Source organism: Mercenaria mercenaria, chromosome 1 (genome assembly GCF_021730395.1).
Source record: "Mercenaria mercenaria strain notata chromosome 1, MADL_Memer_1, whole genome shotgun sequence".
Lineage (NCBI taxonomy): Eukaryota > Metazoa > Mollusca > Bivalvia > Venerida > Veneridae > Mercenaria > Mercenaria mercenaria.
In genome coordinates this window covers 15,111,846-15,129,623 of record NC_069361.1, presented here as the reverse complement: position 1 = coordinate 15,129,623, position 17,778 = coordinate 15,111,846, and the positions used below count along the sequence as shown (strand labels likewise).

Sequence of the window (17,778 nt, the reverse complement as noted above, 5' to 3'; positions counted from 1 at the left end):
TAACAATTTGGCATTAACTATTTGCATCAAAGTAAGAAAAAAAAACAAGTACTTACAAAACCAATGTGGATACTCAAATTGTAATAATTATAACATAACCTGTTAAAAAGCTTATTACAAAGTGAAATGGACATCGCAACCCATTTTGTAATAAAGTTGCAAAATGATATTAATTTCTGAGTTAGTTGAAACGCATTTATGTCATAGTTCTAAGGTTCAGTATGCGCTCGATACAATGTGGTAAACATTTCTGCCAAGTTTCTTTGAAATCCTTCCAGCAGTTCAAGAGTTACAGAGCGGACACGAAACAAACTGATATGACTTTTGACCCCTAAGTGTGACACTAACCTTGAAGCCTGTCATCCGGAACATGCGCTCTGCACGTCGTCTTGGTGTGGTGAACATTTGTGTCAAGTTTCTTTGAAATCCTTCAAGGGGTTCAAGAGTTACAGAGCGGACACAAAACAAACTGATATGACATTTGACTCCTAAGTGTGACCTTGACCATGAAGCGAAACATCCAAAACATGCGCTTTCACATCGTCTCGGTGTGGTAAACATTTGTGTAAAGTTTCCTTGAAAACCTTCAAGGGGTTCAAGACGGACAGACGGACGGACAGACAGACGAACACTAGCGTCATAACATAATACGTCCCTTCGGGCGTATAAAAAAACTAATACTTACAAAATCAATGTGGATACTCAAATTGTAATAATTATTACATAATGGGTTAGAAAGCTTATTACAATGTGGAATGACAGACATGGCAACCCGCTTTGTAATAAAGTTGCAAAATGTAATAAATTTCTGAGTTACATGTAACGCATTTGTATCATAGTTCTATAGTTCACTATGTGAATAAAAGTGAAGGATGTGAAGATGTAATGTGTTATACTTATGACAATTTCGCAAAAAAAAAACTTCCTACAAAATGAAAGTGGATACTCAAATTGTAATAATTATAACATAATGGGTTAGAAAGCTTATTACAATGTGAAATGGACATCGCAACCCGTTTTGCAATAAGGTTGCAAAATGTAATAAATTTCTAAGTTAGTTGAAAAGCATTTGTGTCATAGATCTAAGGTTCACTATTTCACTATGTGAATAAAAGTGAAGGATGTGAAGATGTAATGTGTCATACTTAGTTTTTTTTTTTTTTTTTTTTTTTTTTTTTTACTTTTATGTAAATAATGCGAAATTGTCATAAGTATAACACATTACATCTTCACATCCTTCACTTTTATTCACATAGTGAACCTTAAAACTTATTATTTTATTTAACTCGTTAAATAAATTCAATATGAAAAGACACTCATGTAATATCCTCTGTGTAAAGAATATTCTCTATAGCAGTACGGTTGTGAAATGTAGTATACGGCGATATCTATAGATTTCTTGCCAACAATTTCATCCATCTTCAGCTTCCTTCATAGAGATCCATGGCTTATATTTTCATTTCTTAATCGTATAAATTGAGTTATCAACTTTGACAGGTAATTACATGGGTAAGCAACGATCAAAGTTTTATTTCTTTGCCAAGTAAATGATTACCTTCTCACTCGTGATTGTGCACCACCAATGTAGCGTACCCCGTGGAATGTAGTATTTTGTGTAAATTCTTTCAATGCTTTCATGGTCGAAAATCTGGTGAATACTTATCACAACAAATTTAAGAATGACATTTATTATATTTAATCCCAGTATTTTCACTGAACATGCATTTCCTTAAACTGCAATAGATTTACAGAACAGTACCTCCTACGTTAAATGTTTCCAATGCAAAGTTATACACCAAGCGAGATAAATTATCTAAAATCTAAATTATGAAATAAAGTTTTGCAAGTTCAGTAATCCGAAAAATTTTCACTAACATTTAGAAAACGGATATATGTTTACATTGAAATTTAAATCAGATTAGTAAATACTATTGAATAAGTTTGATTAAATGTATTTAGTGCATATTAAACGTTGCATTTTAGTTAAGACAAAATGGTTTTAAAGATTTAAGAAACAAGAGGGCAAGGATTGTCAGAGAAGAACGTTTTTTAATATATCATAATCCAAAAAGCGGTTTAGACGACCATTGTGTTTGACACTTCAAAATAACTTGAATACTCTTTGAAGTGAGGCACCAAAGTATGATGGTTTAATTGTGCCATTTTGTTATTTCGTTCTGTCGTAGCGACACAACGGCCCCCTCCCCACGAACTTTGCCCCGCCAAACGTCGTTATGACGTCACGAAAAACATCGCCCCGACAAACGGCAACATTCGGCGGGGCGATGTTTGGCGGAGCAACATTTGCTGGGGCGACATTTGTTGGAGACACATTTGGCTAGGCGACATTCCGCAAGACGACGTTCGGCGTTGCGACGATCGGTGGGGCAGCGCGTTCTACAGGGCGATGTAAGATTATTCACAAAAATAAAGAATTGGAAATTGAAGGTAAATTTATGTATTTAGCTCACATGCCTCATTTAATGAGACAGACAAGACGCTAGAAGGCTAAGCACTTAAAGCCATTTTTAAAATGAATAAATACTATATAAACATTGTCGACCTACAACCTAAGCATACACTATTCAATTTATTTATTTATTTGGGTTTTACGGCGCACCACCACAGTATAGGTTATATGGAGCCAAACAGGACTACAAATTTTGGTTTCATATCTCATTTACATCGAAATAAAAACATGAGTTATGGAATCAAAATTTGCATACCTGCTGGAATCACAAAGTTACAGCAAAACCAAGTGTTAAGACCCTATTAGTCGCCTTTTACGATCATGCAAGGGTAAGGCACTGGTTCCAATTCTTTTCATACACAGATCGTCCCAGAACCACATGGAGCTACGCTATTCAAAGTCATATTACCTATACATAATTATGCATCTTAAGCATGGGGATTCAACAAAGGGACAGTAGTCAAACGTATATACTTAGGATTCTGGAAAATATTTCTTGGTGTTTAAGTATTTCATTTATGGAGATACATGAAGAACAAATCTTCAAACTGGCAGAAAGTTTAACATTATAAAATACTGGTTGAAAATAGGTAACACAAATGAGGATAAATGTATTAAAATGTCTACAATTGTTTATAAAGTTATGTCGAGCTAAATTTGGAGGAAATAAACTTGGTTTCACAGGTAAAAAATATATTATCAAGGTTAAGATATCATGAGGTATTAGTTTCGCAGAGGGAAGGAGATGTCAACATTTTTCTACGCCAGTTGAAGCAGCGTATTGAGGAAATACACGTACTAGAATTAAGCAAAAGATTACATGAATCGAGCAGAGCTGTATTTTATAAAAAATATATTTGACTTCAAATACGTATCAAGACATTGTGACTAAAAACAAGTATCGATTTTCACTGTCTAGACTAAGATTATCCTCTCATAGACTTGCAATCGAAACAGGCAGATGGGAAAACCTGACAGTATCCCTTATGATGACCGTAAATGTACAAGGTGAAAGGTACTTGAGGATGAATATCACTTTGTCATGGAATGGCAGGATTTCTTAATTCTACAAAAACAGTATATCAGAAATTATTCCTGGAGCCATCCAAGCTTTCCTAAGTTTTTACAGTTGCTTAAAAGTGATAATACTAATGATGTACGTAATTTATCCATTCATATATACAAAGCCTTTGAATTAAGAAAAAATACAAATAAGGTCTAAAGGTATGTAGACGTCTCTTTGTGATGAACATACAGCTGTTGTCTTAATTTGAACTTTACATGTTAACTTTTTGTAAAATGACAAAACAAACAATTATTTCAACATACAAGATGTCTCACCCGTTAAAACAATTTGTTAATACAGTGAAAGTAATATCCATTTTGTATTGTTGTCATCTTGCCATACCATATTTAGATTATGAATTATATATGATGCTATGCTCATGAATCTTGTCAGGTTTATTGCAAAATAAAACTATTCTATTCTATAATTCACTGGCAGCATTGCCAGCAACCAAGTAAAATGATATCAGACTCTATTTTGCTGCTTGTATTCATGAAAGTTAGTGAAATAAAATTTAAACATTTTTTTTCTCTAATAAAATCTCAAAAACAAAGAATGGAAGCGCATGTACTAAATCAAACTCAACTGTTTTTTTTTCAATCATTACATGTTAAAAATGGCTACGGTGATCTTTCCTTTGGCATGCTTTGTACAATATGTGCGTTTTGATAAATATGCTACATTTTCAAAATTTACAACTGGCGAGTTTATGCTTTTATTATAAGTTCAACTTCAGCACGACTTTTATGTCGTGTTATTGGTACTGTTTAGTTTCTCAACATGACCATTTCTGCCTGGGTGGTTCCAGTACACCCGCTTTCATAGCCTTGGGAATTGTATAATCACCCCTTGGATTTGGTGCCTGCTTTTTAATTTTGTCTTTTGACAGTTCCTGTGATACGCAGGCTCCATAACCTCAGATCCCCTTCCCAAATTCCAGTTGTTTAGTTCTGCCCATTTTCTCGTTTGAGGCAAACCCATTTTTTTATCTGGGGACCAAACGCCGCTCTTCATGGAATTACACGCCTCAACACGTGTATCATTGAAGGTTCCATGTTCACCGCCGTTTGAATACATCTGCGGATGTCTCTAAAATGTTTTTTGTACTTTTAGCATGTGTAAATGTTGAGTTCTGCTCAACCGGGGGCGGGTAAAATCAAGATGGGAAATACTTCGCTGATTAAAGCAGACGAGGCAAAATACCTTGGAGTGACCTTTGACAAACGGCTAACCTGGAAGCCCCACATTAGTCAAGCAGAAGGAAAGGCCCGTAGGAAGCTTGCCATGGTGCGCAAACTTGCTGGAACAACGTAGGGAGCAAATGAGCAAATACTCAAGACAGTATATTAGGGAACAGTGAGACCCCATTTAGAGCATAGCTCAAATGTCTGTCAAAACTATCCAACAGGCTTTGCAAATGGTTCAGAACCAATCATTGCGGATCATGACAGGTGCTACAAAGTCTACACCAGTCTCCTTTATGGAGAGGCTAACAGGCACACAGCCGTTACAAGACAGGAGACATGCAAAGGTCCTGCTTCAAGCAGAGAAGTTCAAGTCTTTTCAAGACCATCCCATGAAAGCCAAGCTAGATGGCTACACCAAACATCGGCTCAAACGTAGCAGCTTCGTTCATGAGGCAAAGACACTCAACCGAGAGTTCAAAATTGAGCTGAACATACCAACGACTCCCCTAGGTAGTGAAGACATTATAAACCCACTAGCGAATGATATGTCCTCAGTGACTGTGAGACTTGCTGTTCCTCATCTTGACCGCGGGAAGCAAGAGGATGAAGGCATTCGGAAGAGCCTCACACTTGCTATGATTAATGAAGACTATCCTCCGGAATCATGGACTCATGTCTATACAAACGGATCAGCAACATGCGCCGTCAAAGATGGAGGAGCAGGAGTTTTCATTCAATACCCATCTGGCAAGAGAGAAACACTACATGCAGCCACGGGGAAACACTGCAGCAATTACAAGGCAGAGACTGAAGCACTCATGAAGGCCGTCTCAATAGTTGAAGACTCGGCAGAAGAAAGCTCTTCTGTCATCTTTCTCACAGATGTACTGTCTGTCATGGAGGCTCTGATCAACAATAAAGCTCCGCAGCTAGCCAGGAGAATGCAGAGCCTGAGTATAACCTGCAAAGTAGCACTTCAGTGGATTCCATCCCATTGTGGACTTGCAGGCAATGAAAAGGCAGACAAACTGGATAAGCTAGGAGCTCTGTCAGAACAACCAACAGAACCTGTGAGTTACAAGGAGAAAGTCACTATCATCAATGCACTAACGAGACCAAGGATGGAGGAAGATGCTTTTCATCTCCTTAATCGGTCTGAACAAGTGATGATGGCCAGGCTCCGTTCAAGGCACAACAAGTTCAATGCTCACATGTACTAGAAATACAGACTGGCATCATCGCCAACTTGTCCATGTGGCGAGGAAGATCAGACTGCGGAGCATATACTTCAGAGATGTAAAAGGCATGACCAGGAGCGAGCTGCGACTCGGCCGATAGATACCTCAATCCACCAGAAACTGTATGGAGGCATTGAGGATCTGCGGCAAACCACAGGTTTCATCGAGGCTACTGGTCTGACAGTGTAGTTGCGTACGAGAAGAAGAAGATACGCCTGAATATATTTTTACTACAAAAAGCATGACCTGGTAATGTTCAACACATACACATCTCGATACTCTATACCTATTGTGCACAACAAACTGTAAAATTAACTCAATGGGTATAGAGTATCGTGATGTGTATGTGTTGAACATTTCAAGGTGATGCTTTTTGTAGTAAAAACATGTATTCAGGCTTATAATTGTTGCGTTTTCATATCTCGTCAATGTATATTTAAATCTAATGCTAATTTCAAAGATTGTTAGAATCTATTTATTACAATCAGTTATATTCAATAAATTGTGATTCTCTTATATTAAATCAGTTTCATATAAATATTATCAAATACCTTTTTGTATGCATCTTTGGCTGATATTGATTTATTTGTATTCATCCTTTTAGATCAGAATGCCACATTTGAACCGTATTTTTATTTGAAAATGCAAGTGAAGTGCATCTGATTGTAACATATCTTGACTGTTCCAATACTTCTCGAAAATTGTCATCTTATCTTTCAGATTATTGGTCTTATATTGGTTAAGTTGTTTTCAATATGGTGATTCTTCGTAATGCTTCTATCAATTTGAAATTAGTCAACAGCTATTGAGTACACAAAAATGAATACTAGAATATATGACTTTTTATTTTATGATAACTAATGAAATACTTATTCTATCAGTGAAATAGATTCGATATCAGTCACTGGTTATCAATCACTGGTTATCACTCACAGTGCCATATTTTTGCCTCCGAATAAGTATAAAATAAAAAGAAAGGGGGGGGGGGGGGGGGGTCCCAGTTAGGTGTCTGCGCAAAATGTTTTTTGATTTTATTTATACTTTGTGGTAATATACCTACATGTATTAGGTTTTATTAACAAGTGTTACTGTTACCAGTTTTGACTTACTTTTATAGATATTCACATTTAAAGTGGGTGGAGTAATCTGACATGTGACCAGCCAGGAACACAATTTCTGTTATTTTCGTTTAAATGGTTCAAACTTTTTACCTGAAACTTTCATGATAAAATAACTATGCAATGGACATTCACACAACATGTTGCATTTTAAATTGTACTAAATACTTTTTTCATCACAGAGCCACAAAGTGGTCTAATCAAATTTACTGATTTTCAATGGACGAACTTTACCAAAAAGCTAAAACATTTTTCATTAGTTGAGATATTAATGTGTTATTTTCAGCAGATATTGTAAACTAAATAAACATTAAAATGACAGTATATCAGTACACTGATTAATATTGGAAGACTGGTACACTCTCAAACTGGGAAAAAGTGGGTGGGGTAAATAAATATTCGAAGCAACACTACAAAAATTGTGCAGTTGTTAAGAAATGGCCTCAGATTGTCTATTACTATCTTAATTTTATTAAATACAGCATTGATTGATGAATTTTAACAAAAAAAATTCCCACTTTATACATGTGTGTCATGGAAAAAGCATGGACCTTGAACATGCTATGTAGACAAACCAAATTAACCCTGAAAGCTCAAAGTATTTAACAAAAGGTTTTGCCTGAGGCAGTGTATTTTGAGGAAAGCTATTGTTCAAATTAGCATTAAATTTTCTGCATTGATTTTTCCATAGCACACATGTTTAAAGTCTTATTAAAGAGAAAATTATTTTGTTAAAATTTATCAACCAAGTCTGTATTTAATAAAACTAGAATGTGTGTGTAGGACACAGGGTGTGACCCCCCCCCCCCCCCCCTCCCCCCACCCACAGACACACCCGACTGGTACATTTGTCACAAATAAGGGGAAATAATTCAAATGTTTGCAGTCTTAATGGGGTATAGCCTCAAAAAATATGAAAAGGATTCATTATTCTATACCATATACTTTTTGAGCTATGAGCATCACAAACAAAAACTTCATTATTTTGGCTATTTCAAGGGCCATAACTCTATAATAAATGCTAAAATTCTCAAGAAGAATGCCATGTGTGCAAAGGTCACATTATGATAAAGACTCAAGCAAGATTTCGTGAATTCACATTGAAATACTTCTGAATAAGGCACCGAGAATACGTCTGAGTAAGGCACATAATTAGGTAAAAATGTGCATTTTGTTACTATTTCAGGGGCCATAACTCTGTAAATAGGGGGCAGACCCAGATAAAAAATAGTAGATGCGCAAGTTCATATCATGATAAACACTCATCAATTTATATCAAATACTTTTTGAGCTAAGGGTGTCACAAGGTGAAAATGTGCATTTTTGACTATTTCAGGGGCCATAACTATAGAAATAGGGCGCGGACCGAGATTAAAAATAGAAGGTGCGCAAGTTCATATCATGATTAATACTAATGCAAGGTTTCATGAATCTGTATCAAATACTTTTTGAGCTAGGCGTGTCACAAGGTGAAAATGTGCATTTTTTACTATTTCAGGGGCCATAACTCTAGAAATAGGGGGCAGAGCCAGACGAAAAATAGGAGGTGTGCAAGTTCATATTATTATAAAGACTCATGCAAGGTTTCATCAATTTATATCAAATACTTTTTGAGCTAGGCGTGTCACAAGGTGAAAATGTGCGTTTTTTACTATTTCAGGGGCAGTAACTCTAAAATTAGGGGGCGGAGCCAGACGAAAAATAGAAGGTGCGCAAGTTGACATAATGATAAAGACTCTTGCAAGGTTTCATCAATTAATATCAAATACTTTTTGAGCTAGGCGCGTCACGAACTTCGGACGGACGCACAGATGGACGGACGGACGGACGCACTGACAAGAGCAAATCTATATGTCCCCACCACTCTTGGGGGGCACAATTAAGATAATAATAGACAATCTGAGGCCACTTCGTAACAACTGCACAATTTTTGTAGTGTTGCTTTGAATATTTATTTACCCCACCCACTTTTACCCAGTTTGAGAGTGTACAACTCTTCCAATATTAATCAGAGTATACTGATATACTGTCATTTTTATGTTTATTTAGTTTACAATATCTGCTGAAAAAAAACACCTAAATATCTCAACTAATAAAAAATGTTTTAGCTTTTGGGTGAAGTTCGTCCACTGAAAATCAGTAAATTTGATTAGACCACTTTGTGGCTCTGTGCTGAAAAAAAAGTATTCAGTACAATTTAAAATGCAACATGTTGTGTGAATGTCCATTGCATAATTATTTTATCATGAATGTTTCAGATAAAAAGTTAGAACCATTTTAAAAAAAATAACAGAAATTGTGTTCCTGGCTGGTCACATGTCAGATTACCCCACCCACTTTAAATGTGAATATCTATAAAAGTAAGTCAAAACTCTATTTACATTTTCCGATTCTTTAATGTTGTGTTTATGTACTAGTTAATTTTTCAGCTTGTACATTTCGACTTGAGTAATTCAAATACTCCCGCTTTAAAAGCTTTGGATATTGTTTTATCAACGATTGGATATGGTGTCTGCTTTTTAATTTTGGCAGTTTCTGTAATGTACAGGCTCCATAATCTCAGATCCCCTCTCTAATTCCAGTTTTTTAGTTCTGCACATTGTTTTCTTGTTTAGGGCAAGCCCATTATTTTAGTTGTGGGCCATACGCCGCTTTTCATGGAATAACACTCGTATCATTGAAGATTACGCGTGCACGGCCGTATGAATACATCTGCGGGTGTCTCTCAATTATATTTTGGAACTTAAAACATGTGTAAATGTTGTGTTTTGCTCAACCCGGGGCTAGAGGGCGTGGTCGGTAGCTTGCATTACCACTACCGCCCATGAACAGGTTCAGTCAAACCGAGCCTGCAACATTTTTATTTGTGCCGTGTTGTGCGACCTGTGGTTTCCCCACTTTCTATTTCAGGATATTGCAATCCATTCCATACATATTCGCATCAATCAGAATGCCTCTACAGTCACTGCAAGAAGACGTAATAGTTGTTGCCCATTTCACATTGTCTTACGAACAGAGTCTATTAAAATCTGGAAAGTAGATCCCTCGGAAGCACCGAGAACAAGGCAAACAGTGAAAATTGCAGACTCGGTTTGTTTGAGTCTGTTCATGAGCAGTAATGGAAAATGCAACACTGCCCACGCCCCCTAGCACCGGCTTAAGCAGTATTCAATCTTCAAATCTAAATGAGCTGAAATCAATGATTACGAAGGACCTATTAAACCTATTTTGAAATTACTACGCTTGTTTTCACTTTATGCTTCAAAATAATTTTATCATATGTTATTACTTTAACAGTATGAATGTCTTTATCATGACGTTCTCTCTTCTGTTATGACAACGGTTTAAAACGTCATTATCGGCTGAAGTTATTACAGCTTGCATCATTATCATCGTATTTTGGTGATAATTTTACACAAAACACAACACACTGATGTACAATTAAATGTAAACGTCCAGTAAAATTGTATTTCGTGTTTACCTTAAGCATTAAAAAAAGCTGTTTCCTCTGCTCAGTTTTCTGAACAAAACAATACCAAGGGACAGTTGTGAAGCGGACACGAAACAAATCTACGTGTAACCTTGACCTGAGTCTGGGTCCGTATCCTGTGCCTAACTCGTCGATTCTTTGTGGTGAATGTTTGTGCAAAGGAATTTGACCAGAGACCAAGTTATTGACCAGACACGCATATGTATCTTGCTCGCGGCATGTTGTCTCACTGTGGCAAATATTTCTTTTAAATTATACTGAAATCTGTTTATGAATTTCAGAGTTATAAACCATAAGAAACAGACCCTTTAAGCTAGTTGTTTGGATCTTGCGTGCGAATTCCGATTATGGGAAACATTTTACCAAGTAATTTTAAAATCCATTTATTAATGACAGTATTATACACCGGCAACGATTTTTGATCAAAGGCGGGATATGGGCCGTCGGGCAGGAGGACGCGGTTCATTTCTTTGCCCCATTTATGCTTCTTCGAAAATTGCGTGAGCTCATTAACGTTCCAAACGATTTACCGTAAACAGATCGATATTGAGGATGATTACTGAGGATAATTACTGGATGACAAATACTCATAAAGAACATTAAAAGTACATAGCGTATGACTAATGCATGCTTTTAAATTAATAAACATGTAAAAAGCTATTACCATTGAAAATGGAAACGTTAATTACAGACTGGAATGGGAGATAAGAAATTCATTTATAGTGCCGTCGTTTAAAGGGAAGTTTAATTAATTTTTCTGAAATATACTGTTAAATACATGAACTTACCTACATGTTAAGTAAATTGGGGTAAACAATATAAAACAAAGAGATTTAAAATAAAATAACATTTTGTAAACATATTTCAGTGAAAGCTTGACTACTGTTCTTAGGTCAACATGACAGAATTACTTCAGACCATCTTTTATAACATAAGTAAGGTCATTCTATGCAATATTTTAATTTTAATCAATAGCTAGTATATTAAAATCTGATATCATGTGCTGTTTTACAGTTATAGTTTAGTTATAACTACTGTTGTAATTGTTGTACTTGAACCAAAACTCGACAAATATAAGCTTAGCATCATGTATGTTATCAACTGAATTCATTTATTTTTTCAATGTACGTCGCGAAGCACAGTGCATGTTTAGTAATTGACCCCTCTACAGTTAATCGCTACGCTTCCCTATTTGATGGTGCGATGACTAATAAAGTGTAAGACTCCATGATGCTTTTCGCCTAAATCCTACAGCAGTGGAATTTTGTCTTGCAGCTTTCTTAGTCGTGCCCTTAAAAGTTAGGCTCTTGGTGCTTTGATTTCAGACAAATTGTTGAGTACATTGGTGTAATTATACCTTAAATTTATTTACCTTAATTTTATGTTTTACTTTATTTGATCTGGTATTCTTTCGCTTATGTTAGAGCCTTTCTCATCGGGGATTTTATATACATTATGTTGTCTAACTTGTTGAAAATAGGGTAAGAGCGAGGTTGGCATGCCCTAAACGCGTTTAAACCCCCAGTTTCAGGTTTCCTTTATATAGGTTACTGATCGGTCCAAGGCGGTGCCCCTATTTTCAACTGGTTTCCTGTCTATCTTATATTTAGTGTTGCGTAAATTGTCTTGTTTGTTGTTAGCGTTTTTTCCTCCTTCTCCTCACTCCCCCTATTGCCCCCATCGTTTCCCCTTGCAATTGCGCTCCCTTGTTTTGGCATCCCCTCCCCCTTTACTATGAGTTAGTTTTCGTGCCCCCGTTTATTTTGGCTGCCGGAATCCTAAGGCGGTACACGATTGTTTTTCCTGCTTATATGTGTGCGTTTGTGTGCTTGTGTGTCTAAGGCGGTGCCCTACAGTGTTGTTGTATTTTACTTGTCTGTTTATTTATGTTAGTTCGTTGGGTGTGGTTGTGTGTGTTTATTTTTGGTACATGAATGTCTACGCTACTGTGGTTTACGCTGTAGTTTAACTGTGATTAAGGAACGTAGCATTCCCTTTGTATATTCATCCTTGTTCTACTTTCCCCTTCAACCTCCTCCCCCATCCCTCTTTCTACCCCTTACCCCTTCCTCCCCCTCTATCTATACTTTGATTTTAGAAGCAACCCGTCTGTAATATTTTTCCATTACAGCTTCTTTTTGTTGTGGGCCTACTTTGCAAATGCGTGGCTCTGCGGCTGTGTTTTTAGTGCTCTGTGCTTCCGAGAAATCTACCCTTACCTATCATCTTTTACAAAGATTGCAGTCTGCATTTTCGATTCAATAAACATAAACATCATAACGGCCTCATTACTCATACTTCTTGCGCGCCCATCTGTATGCAGCGTAACAACCATAATTTCTACCTTGAAATTATTTTATGCAGATATTAATAACACGATGAATTTCATCCTAGCATTTATATTCTGGTTTAATGCGGTTTTATCTCAAAGCTGATCACAGACAAAGCACTTCAATAATATGTAATGTACATAAATCTTTTGATACTCCAGGTTTGTTACCGCTGTTTAGTCACTGGAAAACTTGAGTTACAACCACTGGCGCCAGATCAGAAAGAAAATGCCTCTGCACATGTTATATATCCTACCCCTAGGTATTCTATAAGAACCATGGTCGTGAACGGGAAAATATACTAACCCGTTTCAATCGCGCATTTCATACCTAAAACACGCAGTGGGGTAAATGTGTACTATGGATATCAAACAAGTAGTATTTTATGTTCCATTGTGTACCGGTCACATTTTTCAATACATCTTATCTTAGAAAAACAACGCGTAGTTTATAGTAATTTCAACATTACACAAAAAACTTGCTTGATCTTCCCTGGTGAAGTTCCGTTCTAGATTACAAAACCATTCTGATTGGCTGTTGTAAAAATGTATGTCAATCGTCATTTTACTACACGTGTTCGCTAAAATGTGAAAATGCAGCAAAATGTGCAAAATGAATAAAATATACAGAACAGATGCAGGCCAATGTACGATTTCAAATTAAAGATCATATAAAAGATGAATTTCATTCATCATTTCGAGTTTTAGTGTAAAATTGTGATTTTTTTTAAAATCTGTTTTTGTTTGTTTACGTTTCGCCAAACATGTGCGCACTGCCGTGACCTCTAGACCGGATGTTCATTAGGGAAGTTCAAGCAAGTTTTTTCTGTAACGTTGACGAAAGCATAAAATATGTTGATAATCTCAGTAAAATGGAATATTGAGACAATGTGACTGGTGCACGATGGAAGATAAATTATCGCTTGTTCAATATACTAGGTACCCATTCACCGAACTGCGCGTTTAAGTTGAGAAATGTACGATTGAAACGGGTTAGTGCACTTTTCCGTTCATGACCATGGTTCTTATAGAATACCTAGGGGTAGGGTATAACATGTACAGAGGCATTTTCTTTCTGATCTGGCGCCAGTGGTTACAACAGATGAAAGTGTTTCAGTATTTAAACTCTTGTTTGCCATGCCATGCCTGATCCGTTTTTTTCTTTACTTGCATTGACAGTAAGAGGAAATGAGTCTTATACTTTACACATTCATTTTCGTATGTAATTTGAGTTTAAATTTTATCATTATCTATTTTAATGCATGCATAAAGCTTGTAACGGTTTTAATGAAAACATAAATTGCACCACATACAATATATCATTTACAATGTGTTTGTACCTTGTAGGTAGGTATGGTGTTGTAGATGTTTTGAAATGTCTGCATAACCTGTCATCACGAGAGCGTATTACTGATTCGTAGTGTTTTATATATTAACACATCTTTATTCTATATATTATTTCAATCTAGTACGTATTTTATTTAAAATCGGTGGTATGTTTAGGACATGCAATTCTTTTTTTTAGATTAAATCATCTCGTGCGCACGACATCTTATCTCGAGCTCTCGACATCTTATCTCGTGCGCTCGACATCTGCTCTCGTGCGCTCGAGATCTTATCTTGAGCGATCAACATCTTATCTCGTGCGCATGACATCTTATCTCGAGCGATCGACATCTTATCTCGTGCGCACAATATCTTATCTCGAGCGATCCACATCTTATCTCGAGCGATCAACATCTTATCTCGAGCGCACGTCATCTTATCTCGAGTGATCGACATCTTATCTCGAGCGCACAATATCTTATCTCGAGTGATCTACATCTTATTTCGAGCGATCAACATCTTATCTCGTGCGCACGATATCTTATCTCGAGCGATCGACATCTTATCTCGAGCGCACGACATCTTATCTATATATATTAAGGTCCTTTGTGTGTATTTAGGTCATCAGTAAAACATACGGACAAATTGATAATTAGGGTCCCGCCTTTTCCGACGTTATTTAAACTTCCCACAAGTACATGTACAAGTTTATCACATCATTTGGGAGAGCGGTGCACATAATTGGTCATCCTATCTTCAAAATTAAATGAACATAATCAATGATGCTTTCTGCATGTTAGAATAGCAACAAATCGCAGTTCGACTAAAATATTCGCGCAGAAAAGTTATAAAACTGCATGCATGAATTAAGGGAAAACAATGAAATTCTTTAATATATGGGCGAGGCCTACATACTAAATATTTTTTTTGTCAAGGACCTAAATTTATTTCTTTGCGTCATCACTGAATTTTTGCTGCCTTTTTTTTAACAGTTTGCGTATTTAAATTATAACCCTCAAACACGTGAAACGGTAATAAGTATAATCGAAACAAAAGCAAAAACGGTGACAGTCGTATGTTTTTTACTGAAGATCTGAATTCACACAAAGGGCCTAAATATATATTGATAAGATTTCGTGCGCTCGAGATAAGATGTCGTGCACACGAGATCGGATGTTGATCGCTCAAGATAAGATGTCGTGCGCACGAGATAAGATGTTGATCGATCGAGATAAGATGTCGTGCGCACGAAATAAGATGTTGATCGTTGATCACTCAAGATAAGATGTTGACTGCTCGAGATAAGATGTCGTGCGCACGAGATAAGATGTTGATTGCTCAAGATAAGATGTCGTGCACACGAGATAAGATGTCGTGCGCACGAAATAAGATGTTGATCGCTCAAGATAAGATGTCGTGCACACGAGATAAGATGTCGTGCGCACGAAATAAGATGTTGATCGCTCAAAATAAGATGTCGAGCGCACGAGATAAGATGTTGATTGCTCAAGATAAGATGTCGTGCGCACGAGATAAGATGTCGTGCGCACGAAATAAAATGTTGATCGCTCAAGATAAGATGTCGAGCGCACGAGATAAGATGTTGATCGCACAAGATAAGATGTCGAGCGCACGAGATAAGATGTTGATCGCTGGAGATAAGATGTCGTGAGCACGAGATAAAATGGTGATCGCTCGAGATAAGATGTCGGGCGAACGAGATAAGATGTTGATCGCTCGAGATAAGATGTCGTGAGCCCAAGATAAGATGTTGATCGCTCGAGATAACATGTTCATCGCTCGAGAGAAGATGTCGTGCGCACGAGATAAGATGTTGATTGCTCGAGATAAGATGTCGTGCGCACGAGATAAGATGTTGATCGCTCAAGGTAAGATGTCAAGCCCTCGAGATAAGATATAGTGCGCACGAGATAATTTAATCTTAGAAAAATAAATGCATGTCCTAAACATACCACCGTAAAATGAAATAGAAAAGAAATAATCACTGGCGCACATATGACGTCAACGTGACCACTTTTATATACTGAAAGAATACAGCGACAAGTGTTACACTTTCCGCGTAGTAATTTAGGATTGCGTAGTCGTCGAATAATGTTGGGCACCTTATAACGGACTGACATCAATATTGCCGTGTTTAAATGTAAATAAACACTATGATGTTTTCATATGTATGTACTTTTGTTTCCTACTTATGTCATCGGTTTGTAAGAAGATCAGCAAATCGTGCTTGTAACGAGATTCTGTACATGTGTAAGTTACTGAATCGATTTTGTTATAATCTGTTCCGTCCTGCTCTTCTGTTTTTCTCTTTATTCTTTCTGCGATGACCCATGGTTTTAGGGTTAGCAACTCGCATGTTCCCCGTTGTATAAAATAAATCCCAATGTTCAAAACACAACAAATGACAGATTTGTCTATTTTTATTGTCAGTTTTAAAGACCTTCTTTTGAAAAACACTAGCAAAAATAAACAATATCTAATATTTTGTAAATGTAAGAAACGAAATATAATCGTTTTTTTTTCATTTAACTGTTTTGCATTCCTTTTTTCGACATAGAAATGTTTGGTTAAGGTTTTATATGTAAGCTGTTATCTCAGAACCTACTAATTGGGAATGGATTAAAACTTTACACACTTGTTCAATGTGATGATCTGACATGCAGAGCAAAGGTTCCATAACTCTACTTTGCATATTTACAAAATTATGCTGCTTTTTCAACTCAGAAGTGTTTGATCAAGTTTTATATGTAAGTTAGTATCTCAGTACCCACTCATGGGAATAGGTTAAAACTTCGCACACTCGTTCACTGTCATGGTCTGACATATAGTGCACAGGTTCCATAATTCTACTTTGTATTTTTACAATATTATGCTCCATTTTTTTTACTTAGCACTTTTGGTGAAGTTTACAGTACTCACTTATAGGAATGGACTGAAACTTCACACAAGTGTCCATTGTCATGAGAGCTGATATTCACTGTACAGGTTCCATAACCCTGTTTTGCAATTTTACAAAATTATGCCCCTTTTGCGACTTTTATATTCATTCAATTGACAAGGCTGTTGAATATACGAGCGTTACTGTCCTCCGACAGCTTCTGTTTTTTTACGAAGTGCCTTTGGAGTTTTGATTTAAATAACTGGTAGTATGTGGCCAAAAAAACCGTCTTATCTTTTAATTATAAGTGTAAATACATTGTACTGAACTCATTGGATCATTATCATCCATAGTTCAGTTGTGGTGAGGAAAGTTTGGGAGCTCTCCAAATATTAAACCAAAGTAATTGGAATAATATTTTATAGAATAATTATACCTGCCTATCCATTTTAACATTCTAACTATCTTTTTATATATGTCATTTATAATTAACATGTCATATAATAAGTAAATACGTTTTAGAAAACAAAATATAGAAAAATATTTTTAAAACAATATATATATTGTACAGAACCTAGAAATGCTTTTAAAGCAATATCATTTGTGGACCACGGTGGTGTGCATAGAATACAGTTACCGAATAATTCGATTGTTG

General features: G+C 36.3%; 1 protein-coding gene across 4 annotated transcripts in view; it reads right to left on the bottom strand.

Moving 5' to 3' along the window:
- Nucleotides 1–17,778, bottom strand: part of LOC123544907 (uncharacterized) — a 117,643-nt gene that overhangs the window by 49,041 nt on the left and 50,824 nt on the right. Inside the window, exon 1 of one of the 4 annotated variants that reach the window (XM_045331060.2) lies at nt 1,556–1,781. The exons of the other annotated variants lie outside the window; for them this stretch is intronic. Coding sequence (XP_045186995.2) covers nt 1,556–1,638 — 83 coding nt within the window. The 5' untranslated portion in view covers nt 1,639–1,781. Of the gene's footprint in view, nt 1–1,555; nt 1,782–17,778 lie in introns of those variants that run through there. 4 annotated transcript variants of the gene reach the window in all.